This window comes from Talpa occidentalis, unplaced genomic scaffold (assembly GCF_014898055.3).
Source record: "Talpa occidentalis isolate TD23 unplaced genomic scaffold, MPIMG_talOcc4v2.1, whole genome shotgun sequence".
In the NCBI taxonomy this organism is placed as follows: Eukaryota; Metazoa; Chordata; class Mammalia; order Eulipotyphla; family Talpidae; genus Talpa; species Talpa occidentalis.
In genome coordinates this window covers 107,983,918-108,003,006 of record NW_026555331.1, presented here as the reverse complement: position 1 = coordinate 108,003,006, position 19,089 = coordinate 107,983,918, and the positions used below count along the sequence as shown (strand labels likewise).

Below are 19,089 nucleotides of genomic sequence, written 5' to 3'. Positions count from 1 at the left end.
GGATCAAATTTGTGAATGGATCAGATTGGGATCCTTTGTATTATTTCTACAATGGATCAGAACTAAAGTCAGAATTGCCAGTTGGAACTTTGGGTAAATGGGTTAGACTGATCAATCACTCATACTTACAAATGACTTTGCAGATAGATCATCACATATGACCACATCCAGGCTCCCATTTGGCCCTCACACTGGCCTTCTGTGATCCTAGTCCTATGACCTGAGGTCCTTCCACAAGAAGGGTGGAGGTCTATATAGTCATCAAGCAGATGGCATGCCTGGGTGGGAAACAGAAGGTATGTAATTGCTTGGATTATTGACTCTCCCAAAATATAATTCTAACTTTGGGTGGAAAACCTGAGAGTATTTTTTTTCTATGTCAAAGCTTCCACCTCTATCTCTCTTCCATTCAAATCATTAATCTTAAGAATGTTTAATGCAGTATCAAATGTATTTGTTTGAGGTGTATTATTTTGAGTACTTGATAACCATGTGATGTTCAGCATTTGGATATTCTCTGGTGTTTTGCCAAAATGGTTTCTAGAATAATTTTCTTAGATTGTCTCTTAAGACCTAAGTGTATCTTTAAGGCCTCAGTAAGCACTCACGTTGGGCCTTACACCATGCTTCAGAAGTTAAGCTCAGACTTTAAATTGCTTGAATGGTCAAGTTTCTAAATCCCTCTTAATCCCAGTGGCCCTCAGTACTAAAGAGGCAGACTGGACTTCAGTGATTTAGTCACTGGTAAGCACTTTTAAATTGGGGCCACGTCCAGCTCTAACAGAAGTAGCTTAAGTGGCAAATTTTGGAGTCCTTAGAAACTGACAGTGAACTGGATCCAACAGTGCAGTCAGAGCTCTTAATCTTCTTCATTGTGGGGGCTATTTGTAGGATTTTTAGGAACTTATCTGATTTCTGCTCACAAGATGCCAGGAGTAATAACCCCTTCCTTATACTTGTGATAATCAAGTGACCTCAGAGGACAAAATTACCTCTGTTGAGAAACATTGGTGTGGCTGAAAACCACTGGAAAAGATGAAAGATTAGGAATCAGATTTGGAAGACTATACTTACAGGGATTTTTTCCTCATATCTATTAGAGGTTTCTCTGAGTGTACAGAGCATTAGCAACTACCAGGAGGAGGCACATCTTCTCATCTGAGCATGGAACTGGCTTTAGGTGTTAGTTTCACAACTACCTGTTGCCATTGAGGATCAGTCTTTTCTTTCTTTGGGAGCACAAGGGATGAAGACATATTCTGAGTTAAAAAAAAAAAAAAAGGAATCATATTTAGATTCTGCCACTAATTAGCAGTGCCAATTTCTTCTCTGTGGCCTATGTCCTATCTCTAAAGAATGAGCTTGAACATAAAAATTTCTCTGGTTCTTTTAAATTCCATTTAAATAAATGATATTCCCTGATTCTGTGATTCTCTGTCTCTGAGGTCCTTCCATAAGAAGGCCCAGGACACTGAACAACATTTGCTGTGATGGCAAGAACTCTGCCCTATAACGGAATCAGTGACTAGGAGCGAAGTTGCCAATAAGCATATGGATAACTGGGCAGGTGACATAGTCTGATCCCATAGTGATGGTTATTTGGCTCCCAGCTGGATCACTCTGGATTATGACTTCTAATTTCACGTGAATACTGTGATCTAACCATGGGAAGGACATTAAAAGACAATTGTCAGAGCATAAATTTTGGCAAAAACAAAGGTATCTCCCAAGTGCATACAACTGATTAAGTTTATTGAGTGCCTACTGTGTACTAGGTGCTTCAGATGCTATATCTTATTTATCTTATTCAGTCATCACAATGATCCTATTTTACTGATAAGGAACTTGGGGAAAATAAGTAACACGACAAAGTCACAAAGCAGAGAGTTGCTTGAGCTGGTGTTGAAAGGCAGAAGCTTCCTGAGTTCTTTCTATTCCAATGGTTAGGATAATTTTTTCCTTTACAGCTGTGAGTCCTCTCTTTTTTTCCTTCAAGTGAAGCAACTTAAAGCTGAATAAAACCAAAGGTCAGGAAGATACATCTTTTGGAGTTCATTTCCCCACCTTACCAGTTGTTCTTTTTTCATTGGGACATTTTATGCTTGAAAACTTTCATCCTGACCTTAACCCAAAAGTTGAGGCTCTCAGGAAAGTTTAATGAAGACTTAGAAAAACAGTCTGTGTTTAAATAATGTGATTGAATGGGGGAAAATCTCTCACCTCCACTACCAGGTGGTTTTTTTCAAAATCATCTATTTTGGTACATAACAACTTAAAGTACTTTGAAGGGATATAATCAGTCAGACATGAATACATAAATTCTTATGCATAAGAAGTAAATGACATAAATAGAATCACATAAAAGATAATGTGTTTTGTATTTTTGTATCCTCCAAGTTAGTATGATAGTTCCTTTCAAAGTTCCCCTGGTCAGTGTCTGATTTATCCCCTGGCTTTCCACAGTTGGAATCACTCTCAAATCTGGACTGTTTATTTTTGTAACTTTGGGATGTCAAAGAGAGGGGACCTGGATGAAAAGTTTAGGAAAGCTTGCGTAGGCTAAGTAGAGAATCTGCTTGAAAAGAAGAATGTTTGTAGTCTTCCTTCAGTCATGAAATAAGAAAGATACAAGGTTGAGTCAAGAGCAGGGGTTTGCAGTTATCCATGCTTAGGTTGAAATCTGAGTTCTGGAACAAATTCTGTATAATGCTTGGCTAGGTTCCCCTATTTGCCAGAACTTCAGTTTCCTCATGGTTAAATGGAAATCATAATACTTGCTTCCTGGGTTCTTAGGAGTCTAAAAGATAATGGTGTGTAGGATGCACATGGGAAGTCTGATATATGGAATTGTTCAGTGTCTGAGGGCTTGGGAGATCCTTCAGAGAGAAACCAGAATTCAGTGATCACTGTGCAAAGGGCCTGCACTTTGACATGGTGCAGGGTGGAAGGCTCGGGTCCTCTAATGAAACTGGTAGGAAACAGTCCAAGAAGTTCAAGGGCTCCGGGAAGGTAGGGAATGTGTCTTTATTTACTGAAGGGGTGAATCAGCTGCAAGTGATGGTTGACTTTCTTTTGAGACACAAGAGCAGAATGGAAAGAAGGGGATCAAACTGTGCTACGTAATAGCAATTGGGACAAGAGCCCTAACTAAGAAAAAAAAAGGTTGGAAGGGTGCAATCATTTTCAGTTTTCTATTTGAAGGAAAATTTATGTTCTTTGACTTATCATAGAGTGAATAACACTGTATCTTACTGGATGATAAGCATGTGTTGTAGACTCAATGCTTGCTTTCTTATCCCTGCTCTACTAAATACTGAGTGTATGCACTTGAATAAATGACTTCATTTCTTTAAGCCAGTGATTCTCATGTGTGGTGATGTTCCCCCAGAGGACATTTGGCAATGTCTGGAGACATTTGGCATTGTCACATCTGGGTGTGGGAGTAAATTCTTGACATCTAAGATGTAGAGGCCAAAGATGCTGCAAAACATTCTACAGTGCACAGTACATCTCCACCATAACAAAGAATTGTCCAGTCGAAATGTGCAGTCTTGAGCTGGACAAACCTTACTTTAAGACTCATTTTCTTCACCTGTACAAAGGGGAATAATCATAGTTTTTTACCTCATATAGTTGTTGCAAGGGTTAAAAGAGATGACTTTTGAAAGCATGAAGTGTACTTCCTAGCTGTTAGTAAGTGCAGAGTATTTTAGCAATTATTTTTATGAATGTTTCTATTTTGACCTATGATTCATTACCTATGTAGCAGATTTATGGATTCTGTTTCATAATTTGTATAGCTGAAAGATGAAGTTTTACAGGTGTAGTAGATGTATTTAAGTTTTATGAGGAAAAATTTTAAAAAGTACTTTTAATCATGTATTGAAAGATTTTTAAAGTTGTTTTAAAGGGAGAATGCTGTTCAATTTATGTAAATGCAGTATACATTGAGATAATATTAACTTTTACATGCTGTTTTATTCTACTGCCCTGGAAAAGACATAAAATCATAAATCTTAAATGAAGCAGTTTGGTATTATTTCATATTGTTGTATAGGAGACAATAAATCAATTAATAGGAAATAAAGTCCTACTCCTTACATATGAGCATGCACAAAGTAAATTATGATAGTAATTTTAGCTAAAACTGGTAGCTACAAAGCAAAGCCCAATATAAATTTCAATTGATTCCTACTTAGTACTCCACGACAACAGAACTGTTCCTTGAAAGTGATAGAAGTATTGTCACCAAAACCAGGCCTCTGAAAGCACAGCTATATCTAGAGTCACAGGGTAAGTCTCTGCTGTGAGACTGTGAATTTCTTTGTTACTAGGCTGTAGAGTTGCCTGGGTGTCTGGTTGTCCTCTGGTATAAATGCAAATGGAGGGCTTATGGGTTGACTTTTCAGTTTCCTATCATCAGTTCCTTAATCTTTAACACATATTATTATTTAGGTCATAATAAAGAATTTCTTAGAGGTAGCATAGCAATGAAATCCTTTAACAAAAGAGCCTGATATGTGCCATATAGGTTGTGAGAAGAGGCATTATCCTTCTGCTGTTATGCCAACTTCATAATTCCAAGTAATTTTACCATGATTTTTTGATGATTTTACTAATTCTAGTGTACTTTATTGGTAATAATAATAACATATGTCCTGATCACTATTACTCACCATGCCCCATTTTTTCTAAGAGAAAAAGATAAGAGATTAACCCTCTTGGTAGTACAAACAGTGCCTGTTTGAGGGTAAACAGAAGCCTAACTCCTTCGGTGTTCCCTTTGGGGATGAGGTTACATAGTAATAACATAGCAATGATGGTGATGATGATGGCAGTGATGTGATGATGATGATGATGATGAAGGCAGTAGTGGTGTTGGTGGTGGCTCATGAACAAAACTACAATGAGATACCATCTTACACCAGTGAGAATAGCACATATTAAAAAAACTAGCAACAACAAATGTTGGCGAGGTTGTGGAGAAAAAGGAACTCTCCTGCACTGCTGGTGGGATGCAAAATGGTCCAACCACTATGGAGAACTGTGTGGAGATTCCTCAGTCTACTAAAGATAGAGCTTCCATATGATCCAGCAAATCCATTCCTAGGTATTTACCCAAATGGCACAGAAACATTAATTCCAAAGGGCACCTGCATCCTTAAGTTTATAGCAGCACTATTTACAATAGCTAAGCTATGGAAACAACCCAAATGCCCCAAAATAGGTGACTGGATCAAGAAGATGTGCTACATATACACAATGGAATATTACTCAGCAATCAAAAAAGATAAACACATGCAGTTTGCAGCAACATGGTTGGATCTAGAAGGGATCATGCTCAGTGAAATAAGTCAGAAAGAAAAATACCGGATGGTCTCACTCATAGCAGGAATTGAGAAAACCTAAATAAGGGACCAGGAAAAAGAATACAATACTAATTAATACAAAATCAAAATCAAAATCAACAGGCAACTATAAACCAGAGACACACTACAGGGAGGGGGGAGAGGAAGGATTAGGGTCAAAATAAGGGGGGAGGGTGCAATTGTATGGGGTATATAACCAAAATAAAAATGCATACATTGTGCAAAAATGAAAAATGATGTAAGAATTATATAAAATAAAATATTAAAAGACTGTTTTATGCTCATTAGCTCACACTAACTTCATACTTTTACCTATTTGATTTATAGTTGCCTTTTCCCCCTGCTGATTTCTCTTTATTGAGAAATGTGTTCTAGGAGCATGATTTTGGGATTTGACAGATGAGGTTCTGATGAAGCCATTGTAAAGCTTAAATCACTTCTCATTTAGCGTCATTATTTTGAAGAGAAAGAAATTTTTCTTAAATTAGTCTCTTATGTAGAAAATGTATCATATTTAAAGGGTACTTTTACTCTTTAAATTGGTGGGATGGATTGTTCCTCCTCCTTGATATCAGTGACTTACTTCTGCAGTTGGTTTGTGTGGGGCTTTACAGGGGCATAATCATACCAGAAGTCTATAAGCAGGACAATATAATCTTGGTGTTCTGAGTATGGATTTTGCTGTCTGAGAGACATAAACTGAAATCTCCATTTCCACACTTCCCTAGTTTTGTGATTTTTCAGGTATAAAAGCATATATATTCTCAGGATATGGACTACTAATTGTACCTAATGTGTAGGGCTATTGATAAGGATTTCAGAAAATAATGTACATATGATTCTAGATGTATAAGTGTTTTAATAATTATTAGCTCATTATATAACACTGGTCCCTCCCAATAAAAAATAATGGCCATAGAATGCCATTCTTTATCATAATTAAGAGTGAGATCTTGCAAACTCTCTGCAAATTTGGCCTCCCTCAAGGATATATTCTGCTTATACAGGAGATTAATTTTTCAGGATCTCATTTGTCAGAGGAGTAGTTGGTATGGTGCCAGCAAATTATGGGCAAAGGTGGAAAAGCTGATGCCTGTGTTTCCAGATTGATCCACAAAACTGTGATAAAACACAGAGCTGCAGAAAGAGCATAAAAGAAGGAATCCAACTGTTTCAGCCAATGAAACTACGTGTCATATGTTCATTACTGCTGCCTGTACTCAAACTCTTAAGAGATCCTACAATGCCTGGAGCAGAGGGCAGGGACCAAATATACTCACCAGAGATTTAAAAGTGGAGGTCAAATGTGCAAAATGAAAGCCAGTCCACATGGTTTGCATTAAGAATACCACCGAGGGGCCTCTCTGGTGGCGCAAGGGGTTAAGACGCAACCTATGAAGCTGTGCGCAACCACTGCAGCATGAGTTTGATTCCCCGGCCGGCTGGGGAGTTGACCCACATGGTGCAGCAGACCGCTCCTGTCTCGCCTGCTGCTCCCCTCAGCAGTGTATTTCAGTCACTCATCCTGTTCTGTTCCCCACTCTGGTTCCTCTCACCCCCCTCGTCTCTGGCCTGTACCCCAGTTCTTGTATGCATAAATAAATCTTTATAAAAAAAAGAATACCACCGAAAGGTTGTGTGAAAAGCAAATTGAAAATATATATTTTTTGAAAAGGATTTCTACCAAAAATATTGTGTAGATTAAGTTAGGCATATGTGTGTATATATAAATGGATGTAAGTTTCAACTTTTCTAACTCCATTCCTAAACTTCATTTCATTACATATTTACCAAGTATCACCTATGTGTGAAGGTCAAGCACTGTGAGACAGAAGGAAAAAATTTTAAAAGAAAAGTGTGTTTTCTGTTCTCAAGGATTTAATGGCATAATGGAAGGAGATGGGAATTTTAATATTAATTCTCTGGTTAGGTGCAGAGGCATAGAAGAGAGGCACTCTGCTTGCTTTGCAGGTTCAGAAAAGGCTTGCAGGAGATGACAACTGAGCTGAGACAAAGGATGAGTAAGAAAAAATAGTGTGGAAAGGGGGGATGTCTGTTTATTTAGAGGAAATAACATGAGCAGGTAGTTGATTTTACCACCACTTTTGTTATCTGAGTTCCAGCCCCTGCTCTGGATTGAATTAAGTTTGGCATCCAAGTGTAAGTTAGGGCAGCCTTGTGGGATGGCTGTGAGCTTTGGTTAGTTTCCACACAGAAAAGTAGATAATCACTCCTCTGAGGGCTGTAAGCAGTGGAAAGAGGAGAAGAAAAAACTTTTCTTTAGTTGAGGACATACAGTGTGTCACCTGGCATTGTGGACGTCTTGTCTGTCAGAATCGCTTACCCAAAGAAACCAGGAATCACTGGAAAACAAGAACCAGAAGGCAGACAGAAGAATCACCCTTATCTTCAGTAAGGGAATAGAGGGTCAAAGTAATGGTGAGAAGTGTTCCTTCTATGTTTTCTGAGTTTTTGTAAGATTTGTATTACTTCTTTCTCATATGTTTGATAGAATTCATCAGTGATGCTCTCTGGGTCTGGGGTTGTGGTGGGATGATGATATTCAAAGAGTTCTCAAATAATACCAGAATCTCCAGGAAGGTCTGTTAAAACACAATTTGCTGAGACCCTACACCCCAAACTCCAATTTTGTAGGTCTGGATTAGGGCTTGAGGATTTGCATTTCAAAAATTTCCAACGTGTGGCTAATTAGGAATACCACTTGGATAACCATTGCCTTAATAGGTATAGGACTATTATGATTTTCTGTTTCTTCTTGTGTCATTCTTGGTAAGTTATGTTTGTGAAGAAATTTGTTCATTTCATCTACATTGTGATATTAATTGGTATAATGTTGCTTACCATCTTTTTAATGTCTTTAATACCTGCAGTGATATCCCTTCTTTCATTGCTGACCTTTGTAATTTCTGCTTTCTCTCATTATTTATTGTGCAATCTTGCTACTTGTTTATTTACTAGTTTTTTTTAAATAAACTAAATTTTTTTTACTTTAAACATAAATGAATTTATTTTATTTTATTTTTTAAATAATAAATTTTATTTTTATATTCCCTATACAATTGCAACCCTCCCCATTCTGACCCCAATCCCTCCCCTCCCGCCCCCCACCCCCCAAAAAGTGTCTCTGGTTCATAGTTTTTTGTTGATTTTGATTTTCACTTTCTTATAGTTATTCATTTTCCTGGTCCCTTATTTAAGTTTTCTAGATTCCTGCTATGAGTGAGACCATCCAGTATAAAATAAACTAAATTTTATCTTTGAAATCTTTTTCTATTTATTGTTTTGTATTTTCTTGCTTTTTTGCTTTTATATTTACTCCTTTCCTTCTGCTTACTTTGGGTTGAGTTTTCTGATTTCTCAGTATGAAACTGATTGATTTTAAACCTCTCATCTTTTTAAATTTAATCATCAAATTTCTGTAGTTTCCCAGCAAGGCCTTTCTGTACCTCCCTGGTTCCTGATCCATACAGACCTGTAGTGTTACTCATCACACTGGACTCTTGCTTGTCTCCCTGAGTATCCCATAATCTTCTTCATAGAAAAGACGCTATTGCTCATTTTTTGTTTCCCTAAGTAAACCATAGGATGAATATGTTGGAGCAAGTGGTTCAGTGATTGTGGCTGATCTGTGGCTTAGATGTCTCCTTTTCTCCTGTTTTTTTTTTTTTTGTTGTTGTTGTTTTTTTTTTGTGGGGGGAGAGCATGTGATTCTCTGACAAAAGAATACCATTTGTAGGTGCAGAAGTCATTTCTGAGACAAACTATGTGGGAGTGGAGAAATTCTTGTTAAAAAAAAAACTGATAGTAGGTAGCTATGAGGCTGCCTGGCACTCAAAGAACATTATTCCTCTGCCTAAGTTGGTTGAATATTCTCTGAGCTGTTTCTCTGCAAAACACCTTCTTCAGCTTCCCTTCCTTCTCATTACCAAATGAGGTCAAGATGAAATCTTTCTCCCTTCAAGTCAGATTTCACAATTGACCAGGTGCATTATAGCTGAAACGTGGACTTGCTTTTCCCATTTTCTCAGCAGCAGCTGGTGTCTGTTGCTATCAGAGGCAAGAACTATTCTCTGCTAATGTACTCCATATATTAGAACAGACACAGATTCATCCTGTTGGAATTTCCAGCCCTTGAAGTCTTCAGAAATAAAAACTCTCAAATGCGTGTTTTTTCTGCTTTTTGGCAACTCATTTAAAGGGAGAAGAATTATGGTGTTCTTTCTCCCAGTGGAAATGGAATTTCCCTGGGAGATTTATATAATTTGGGGGCCTGGCGTTACATAAATCATATATAATGAACATAAAAAAATCATTTCATTTTCTGTATTTTAAAGGCTATACCAATGGTATAGATCTCAAAACAAGCAAGCCAGGCTGAGGAGAAATTAAACTTTGCTTTAAAGTAATAAAATTATGATGGTAACAGTAATAGGGCATAATAATACATGATAGTCATTATGTTCCTCGCACTGGCCTAAGTGCTTTCCACAGTTTTCTCATTTAATTTGTCCTACAGTCTCTGAAGTAGGTATTGTTTTTGTCTCTATCTTGTGGGTGAGAACATGAGTAACTTTCCCAACATTAGAGAACTGTGGGGGGGTTGGTTTCATTGAGAATAGTTTGGCGCTTGAGCCCAAGCTCATGAGGCCTATCCTCTTCAGCCTTTTTATTTGATTTTGGGAATATTGGGTATGGAGTTAAAAGTGGGGTTAGGACTTGGTGTTTGTATTAAACTCATTGTCAGCGTTGATTTGGACATCTGCTTAATTCCTTTGTTTAGTTTCTTTTTTATTTTTAAAAAGATTTATTTGTTTATGCATACAGGAACCAGGGTATAGGCCAGATGTGTGGGAGGGTGAGAGGATTCATCAGAGACAGAGCGGGGAGCAGAACAGGCAGACTGACTGAAATATACTGCTGAGGGGAGCAGTGGATGAGTCAGAAGAGGTCTGCACACCATGTGGGTATCTCCCTGGCTGGGGATCGAACCTGCGCTGCAGAGGTTGTGGACAGGTTCACAACATTGCGCTCAACTGCAGGGGAGGCCCCTTTGTTTAGTTTCTTATGCATTTCAAGCTGAACATGACTTGGGCCTATTATGAACATAGTGGGGGAGAAAGCAAAAATAATCTTGGTAGAGAACGAGGACCTAAGTGAAGAAAAAGGCTCTCCTGATTGTTCAGCCTATTCTTGATCTGCTCATGTGGCCAACTGGCATCTCTGTATAAGGCTCAAATCTTTGATAGCACAAATCAGCTTTTCTTTCTTATGAGATTTATGGTAAGATGAGGCTTCTGATTGAGTTAAAATTGTTGGGGGTATGTGAAAAAGTTTGGGAGATATCTAGAAGCTTTAGTCCCGTCTGTTAGGCTGCAAGAGGGCTTAATTACAATATTTTCTCCTTCTGCTTTTGGCTGCTCTTGGAGGAAATAGATTTCTCCAGTCTTCTTCCCATGATTCTCCTCTTTCCAGTAAGGGGCCAACTTCCAGGTGCTAGGAAACATATCAGGTGGCCTTCCAGCTTAGTCTGAGCCACAGCAGGAAACCCATTTTATACTGTGACTTAGTATATGTTTACATTCACATGTGCATGCACTCACACACTCTGTTTCACACACACAACTGAAATAAAAATTTTAATCTTAACACTAATGATTAAGTCTGTATTTCATATTCTGTGCTATTTTGTTAATGTAAAAAATTTGGCTGTGATACAGAACTCAGAACTCATTTTATTAACTGCTGATGCCAAAAGCATCACCCATCCTTGGAAAATTACTGATGGTGATCAGTGGGAACCCAGGATAAGAGCATGAACTGTCCTTTTCTGGATAAATTTGAATACCTGGACCTAGCTTAAATGTATTAGTAAATCAAGGTACCATATTTTTTTTTCCCTAGGGGTATTTCAATATCCTTCCCGGAGATTGGGTTTTCCTCCAGCCTAAATTAGAAATAAGTCATTTGTGTACCCCTCTCATGTCTGTGTGGATCAAGTCAAAAGAAATAGCCCACAGGAAGAAAACCTGGTAGAGTGTCAGGGTCCTTCATCTCTGCCTGCCTTTGGGTACAGGTGAAAGCACAAGGCAACAGGAGATGACTGTGTCTTGGAAAACACTTCTTGTTCTAATAAGTTCTTGAGAATCAGCATTTTTGGAACTCCATAGTGGACAACAGTGGTAATAGAAAGCAAGTTTTTGCTTTTTTTCCCCTTTGCCAAAGTGCTGGTTGAAAGAAGGACATTTATCCCCTTAATAATGAAGGGAATTGAGCTTTGCTGATGCACAGGGTGGCATGAAATGCTCTCTGCTAACGTTCTTCAACCTGATTTCCAGCCTGTGAGTTCATTAAAACAGTGAATGAATTCCACGGTGAGGAGATTAAGCTGTAATTTACTGTATTTCATGGCTCACTTCTCCTTTTCCTTCAAGTCCATTCATCTATGGGTGAGTCACAAAGAGACAGCATATTTACCACAGAGCAGCAGGCATCCTAGGACAGCTTTGGGAACCAGTGCTGGATTCTGCTGGGATGCGGCTAGAAGAGAGTCCATGCTTCCCCTTTTGCCTGTGGCTACCTGTGAATTCAGTCCACAGTTCACCATGGGAAGGTCTTGGAGTTGCAGCCCATCTCAGCTGAAGATGAGTTTTGAGACGTTGCCTTCTCAATGAACCGTGTTGGTAATAGTGCTTGTGTTTCCCAATTCATAGACTTTGCTTATGGTCTTTGCTTATCTCTGTGGTCTGAACACTTTTAGGCCTTCATTATGGAAGTGTGCTTGGCTGCTGTGTTATTCCTGGGAACTTTACAAAAAGTGCTTCTCCAACTTTCATGTCATCACTTGAGAGTGTTGTTAAAATGCAGATTCTTATCCACGGGGTTTGGGTGAGACTGCTTTCTATGGGTGATGTTGATGTTCCTTGTCTCTGGCCCTTCTTTGAAGACTGTGACTCATAGGTTGATGTGGAAGTGGCCGGAAGGGCATTCTCTGCTTTGTCTGTTATTTTCATTATACCTGGTGTTTGGTTGTAGGCTGGAGATTTTATTTTACAACAAGAGACTCCGGGATCATCATTCCTTCTTGGCAGAGTTGCTCTTTACCCTTCGGTCTAATGACCTTACCTTCCATGTTCCTCTTGTATTTTACATGTGCCTTTTGGGAATAAGGGTCCAGTTTCCTGTCAGCAGCTGTCTGTGCACACCCTCAGCAGAGAAGGGATTCACTGCTTTTGCATTGGAGTTGTGAGGAACAGGGTATGCCCAGGTGGCAGAGTGTGAGAAATTCTTGATAGTGGCACAACTCCCAACAAGAAAAAATAGCGTAGGCTTGGCGTGAAGTCCCTGCTGATTTGGGGTACAGGCTGAGCAATTGGATGATAGCAAATAGCTTTTTTTCAAATCCTCCTCATATCCCCTTTGATCCAGCCTCTTCCCTCAAGGACAGCCTCATGGCCTTTCTACCTATTGACATCCTGGGTTTCAGTAAACATTTGATTGTAATTCAACACACCACCATGATCAGTTGAAGAGGAAATGTATCTTCTCTTTTGAATATGCTTTAGCTTTGGTCCTAGAAAGTAAACTTACACACCATCTTGTTTGGTGTCAGGTGAAGCAACAAGACCAAAGGTGAAGGGATATGTGCCTCATACCTAGCTTTGGAAAGTACAGAATTCATTTAACAACCTCTTGGCATTTTTCCACTAAGCAGTGCTGCTCCTGGAATAATAACCTATGGATTCCAGTCCCTGGGACTCTCAGATAATGTCTGGTTAATTTGACTTCCTCCTCAAACCCAAGATCATTAAGCTGCATATCAGGAGCCTTGAGTTCTGGTCCCTCCTCATGTGATATGGGCAAGCTCTTTATACTCTTGTACCTTGGTTCTCTCATATGACAAAAGAACTGGCCCTTGATATTTCTGTGATTTCATGATACCCCAATCCCATATTAATCTATCCTTTCTCAGAATGGTTACCCTTAAGATACTATGGAGAAGTTTCATCTACACTTGAGTTTAAGTCTCCCAGCTCTTCTGTCAAACAGTGTGTGCCTTTAAGCAAGTTATTTTATCTCTGTGTGTCAGCATTTTCTCATGAGTAGAAGAAGGGGTAGTTTGGAGGATCAAATAATAAAGTATCTAATACATATTAAGTATTTTTAGGAGAATTTTTGAAAAAAGGTAAAATTGTAACTCATTTATAAAATAAACCGTTAAATATTTATTAGTAGTTAAATATTTATTGAACTATTATTAATGAGGAAACTGGTAAGAAGTTGCAGCTAGTTCAAATGACAGTCCAAAGAACAGAAACATTTCTAGATTAGGAATGCAGATGGAGGCTAAACCTTTTTTCAATGGGGAAAGTCAACTCATTTTCTACCAGTCATAATGTATTTGCACGTCTATAGATAAGAATTATTTTGTATTATTTTAGTGATCTGCAATTTATGGATTTGTAAAATAGCTCAAAGACTACATGGGTTGTGCCTGTTGTGGTAAAGACAAAGCAAGAGAAAGACAAACCAGGTGGTCACCTTTAGAGCTTTTGCCTGGTTGTAATGTATTTCACAACTTACATTCTTTCAGCTAAAATAAATCTCATGGTCAAGTGCAACATCAACAGGGTGGAGTGTAGTCCTTACTTCCATGTGTCAATAGCATTTTCTGCAGTTTGCATTTATTTTTATAAATTCTTAATCAGATTTATTATACGTTCTTTACTCATTTATTGTAGAGTCCATCAAAGGAGAATGAGGAGATGTGAATTACACTTGCAGTGTTGCAGCAACCTCATATGTAGTTTATTTATCCATTTTATTTTCATTTCATAATATCACCAAGATCCTGATTCATATACAGATAAGTAGAAGCATATGTTTAGTTTTACATGACAAAACGTACAGAGATCTGAATTTTTAAAATACAAATTTAAAATTATTTCTCTGATGCAGAGATGCACCTACATATTCAGATATATACACAGATATAGTGAGAGGTGGGAGAAGCTTTGTTCTTAGGTGAGTGCAATATGCTGTATCTTATATGGGGGTAAACATATTTGATGTGTGCACTGTTGTTCTAAAACTCTTCTTTGCTATCAAGTAAAATATGAATCTACTCCTTCTATAAAAAATGAAAATATTGAGAAGGCTGAAGTGCCCGGTCGCCTGGGACACCTGCTTTGCCCCGTCAGCCATCTTATCCTAGGTTCCTCCTGGGATGTCATAACAGTTACTAGCTTGGAATGTGTGTATTTTATATAGTATGTATTTTTCTGAAAAGTGCCTTTATACATACTTACAGCATAGAGCTTTTTCTCTCTGCTCATAAAAAAACTACTTCTTTTAAAAATATTTATAATGTGGCTAAATCATAATTAATTGGGCTGATCTCCTGACAATAGGGATTTAGATTGTTTCCAGTTCTTTACTGTGGTGTTATGCTGCAGTGAAATAAGGCCTATTATTGTGTTTTGTGTTTATTAAGGCACAGTTTTAAAAGGCACAAGTGCAATGGCAAATTCTGTGCCTTTTGCTCTTTCAGATGTATTGGTGCATGTAATCAGTGTTCATTGCTTTGAAAAATCCCTCTTATTAACATTTACACAATTTTTAAACCTCAGTCGCTCTACGCGGTTGGGTGAAAGTCATTAAATGTGAAATCCTGTTTTTAAACTCAATTCCTTATTTATTTATACTAAATGCTGTGTTATCTGCCCCTCACTGCTTTCTCTCTTTCACCCCTTTTTTCTCTTCTCCCTCCTGTCACGACACTTACCTCTACTCTTTTGGCAAGCCTCTTGTAGCATTGCACAATTTCTTGATTTATTCTGCTTCTTTAAATTCTGTAGGTTATTGTCAAAACAGAACTATGGACAACATCTCTTTGAGTCATAAAGATAAACCTGAGATGAATTCTTTTCTTTTTCAGAGAACATGGGAAGGATATAAACTAGAAATGATGATGATGGATTCTGAAGTTGATCTGAGATCTTAACAGAGATCTTAACCTTTAATTTTTATAGTTTGCATATAAAAGTACAGTTTTATAGTTTGCATAGTTTCCATAAAGGGGATAATTCAAGTGCTATTGCTGCTTTCTCTGGTGAACCTCTAGGACAACAGTAATGAAGTGTGTTTGATAAGTCAGTTTGAATGAAGAAATAAATGTTTGAGAAGGGAAGCTTGGGACCTTTTAGATTTACACTGAAAGTCTCCATCTGTGTTGTTCAATATGGTGACCATGGCCACCTCCGGCTACTGAACTCCCCAAATGCGGCTGCCACTGCCACATGGGGGAATGATAAATATTTGGATACTTTGAGTGAATTGAAATGCATCATTCATATTAATCTTACTTGTCTATTTTTTAAAGCATAACTACTAGAAAATCCAAATTCCGCATGAGACTGGCAGTATCTTTCTGTTGGGTGGACTACTCTATCTGTTAATCTGGAAGAAGGCTGGTCCTCAGCCAGGGTATTTTCTGCAGCACCCTTTTTGCTAAGGACATACTTAAATTCTGGTGCTATTTTAATCCTTAAAGTTGATTAAATCTAAATCCCAAGACTTACCTATACTTTTTTTGATTTCTGAAATCTAATCATTTTAATGTAGGGCTTACTGTATCAGGTTTTTGCTGCTCTGAAAACATGAAGTGAGGAATTTGAGAAAATGGTTAACACCACATTTGCCTATCAGATAAAAATTCTTTTTAAGAATTTAAGAATTGCAGTAGTTTGTAACGTAGCCCATAGCAGTGAGGTTCCTCTTGATAAAGGATCAGAGTTGTGATTTTTTTTTTTTTTAAATCATGCCGTATCATCTTTATTTAAGCATCAAGACTCTTCCATCCACCTAGTAAACATTTCACCCACTGCTCTGTTTGGCTGCCAATCTCTTGTCTCTTTCTTCAGCAATGGTGAGGCGGATACCTTTTCCTCGGGGAAGAGAAATCCATGGTTTGTTGCCTTTGCCAATAACAAAAATGTTGGAAAGGCGAGTGGCAAAACTGTTGCCATTAGCATCTTTTACATGAACTACATCAAAAGAACCAGGATGTCTCTCTCTGTTGGTTATCACACCAATTCTTCCCAAGTTAGCACCTCCGGTTACCATGCACAGGTTACCAGTGTCAAACTTGATGAAATCTGTAATCTTGCCAGTTTCCAAATCAATCTGAATGGTGTCATTCACCTTGATGAGGGGATCAGGATAGCGGATGGTACGAGCATCATGGGTGACAAGATGAGGAATTCCTTTGGTGCCCACAAATATTTTTCTCACTTTACACAACTTGTACTTTGCCTCCTCGGGTGTAATGCGATGAACAGCAAAACGACCCTTAGTATCATAGATCAGTCGGAAATTCTCTCCAGTTTTGTCAATGCTGATGACATCCATAAAACCAGCAGGGTAGGTTATATCAGTGCGGACCTTGCCATCTATCTTAATGAACCGCTGCATACAGATCTTCTTCACCTCATCTCCTGTGAGAGCATACTTAAGCCTGTTCCTTAGGAAAATGATTAGAGGAAGACATTCTCTCAGCTTGTGGGGACCGGTGGATGGACGAGGAGCAAACACCCCGGTCAGTTTATCCAGCATCCAATGCTTTGGAGCCGCCACTCGCTTCAGATGCTTCTTGGGACCACGAGCCATGGCTGCGCTAGGCACGGAAAGAGGGCCTCCTCTTCCGGTGCGCTGGGCAAAAAAAAAGCCAGAGTTGTGATTTTTGATAAAAATTCTTTCCTTTGGCTTCTTTTCCATTTTAAATGTATTTCTTTGTTTTTTTTTTAAATTCATTTGTTTTGTTTTTTTTTCCCCCAAAGATTTATTTATTTATTTATACAAGCACTGGGTGCAGTCAGAAGCGCGGGAGGGTGAGAGAATTCACCAGAGCCAGAGCGGGGAACAGAACAGGCAGACTGACGAAATAAACTGCTGAGGGGAGCAGCGGGTGAGACAGGAGAGGTCTGTGTGCCATGTGGGACCCTCTCCAGGGCGGGGGCTGGGGATCAAATTGGTGCTGCAGATGCTGTGGGTAGCTGCGCAGCCCAGTGCTCAACCGCTGCGCCACCAGGGGAGGACCTGTATTTCTTTGTTTTTGCAAAAGAAATTTTAAGACAATGGCATTTATTTGTGGTGTATTTGGAGTATCACATTGGTAAAGACAACATTCCATTGGAATGCTACATTAGACATACACATACAAATACACATACAAATGCACACAAAAAGATGCAGTGCACCAATAATCTTACATGTCAGTATTTTTTGTTTGACTTTTTCAGTCTTTGAAGTTTTTCTTTTTAATTAATAAGTCTTATTTTTTAGAACAGTTTCAGGTTCTCAGCAAAGCTGAGTGGAATGTATAGTGTTCCTGTATTTGTACCCTTGCTCCCATATATATACATGATAGTGGGGATTCCCCACTGTCAATGTCCTCCACCAAATTGGTACATTTGTTACAGTTAACAAACCTACATTGATCATTGTCACTTAAGATTAGTAGTTTACATTAAGGATTCACTCTTGGTGATGGGCCTTCTATGGATTTGGATAAACAGATAATGAATGACATGTTTCCATTATTATGTTATATAGAATAATTTCCCTGCCCTAAAAATCCTCTGTACTTCATCTAGTCATCGCTGTCTCCCACAACCTCTACCTTCTTTTTACTAGCTCCATAGTTTTTCTTTTTCTAGAACGTCATATAGTTGGAATCACAAAGTATGTAATGTTCTCATATTGCCTTCCTCCGCTTAGTAAAATGCATTCAAGTTTTCTCTGTTTTTATTCATGTATTGATTGCTCATTTCTTTTTATTACTGATTAATATTGCATTGTCAGTTTATTATCACATTTTATTATCTATTCACCTACTAAAGGACATGTCACTTCCAAGTTTTGGCCATTATGGAAAAAACTGCCATAAATATCGGTTTGCAGAGGTTTTAGGTTCACTTGGGTAAATACTAATAAGTGTGATTGTTGGGTCATATGGCAACAGTATGTTTAGTTTTCTAAGAAACTGCCAAGCTGTTGTCTTAAGTGACTGTGCCATTTTGCATTCCCACCAGCAATGACTAAGAGTTCCTGTTGCTCCACATCCTCACCAGCATTTGGTGGTGTCAAGTGTTCTGAATTTTGGCTGTTCTAATAGGTGGCGACAGTTTACTTTTATGTGACTAGATTGGTAAATGGTTCAGTTGGAATTCTCTTGTCCCAGCAGCATGCTGTTCTTGGGGGGACTGAGATATATTCCTGGTGTCCTGAGACATACAGTGAGCCCCATCTGTGGCAACTATCAAGGGATAGAAGAATGTGGCAGGCCAAAGGTTGAGCATCAGTAATTCATCTGTGTGCCAGCTTTGCTCTGTGAGTGAAGCTAAGTATAGCTCTTGCTGTGGACTTGGCAAAGGAAAGGTAGGAATGTTGAGTCTAAGCTGGAGACAGGTTTTATTCCTTTTGGTGCTGGGTTCATTCTAACCACAGTTTCTGAATTTTATTGGGGAGAGTGTGGGGGGTACTGGTTACCTCAACATGCAGCTTTTGTTTTCTGAGAGCAGCTTGTGTAACAAGCTGTCAGATGGAGGAACCTCATTAGCAGAGCAAATTCCTGGGGAGGTATTGCAAGGAAACAGAAGCTGCCAGAACTTGGTTGGCTTGAAAAGACAGTTAGATAGGTGCT

General features: G+C 38.6%; 2 protein-coding genes and 1 non-coding gene across 10 annotated transcripts in view; 2 read left to right on the top strand and 1 right to left on the bottom strand.

The window, feature by feature from the left end:
* PDE1C (phosphodiesterase 1C) overlaps nt 1–19,089 on the top strand; it is a 417,006-nt gene that overhangs the window by 193,651 nt on the left and 204,266 nt on the right. The window lies entirely within an intron of this gene.
* LOC119252183 (small nucleolar RNA U3) lies at nt 1,061–1,265 on the top strand. Its single transcript, XR_005126738.1, has one exon. It is a non-coding gene; the product is annotated as a small nucleolar RNA U3 (small nucleolar RNA).
* On the bottom strand, nt 16,194–17,091 carry LOC119244267 (40S ribosomal protein S4, X isoform). Its single transcript, XM_037509965.2, has one exon. It carries the CDS (start codon nt 17,052–17,054, stop codon nt 16,263–16,265), a length of 792 nt encoding a protein of 263 aa, XP_037365862.1. The 5' UTR covers nt 17,055–17,091; the 3' UTR covers nt 16,194–16,262.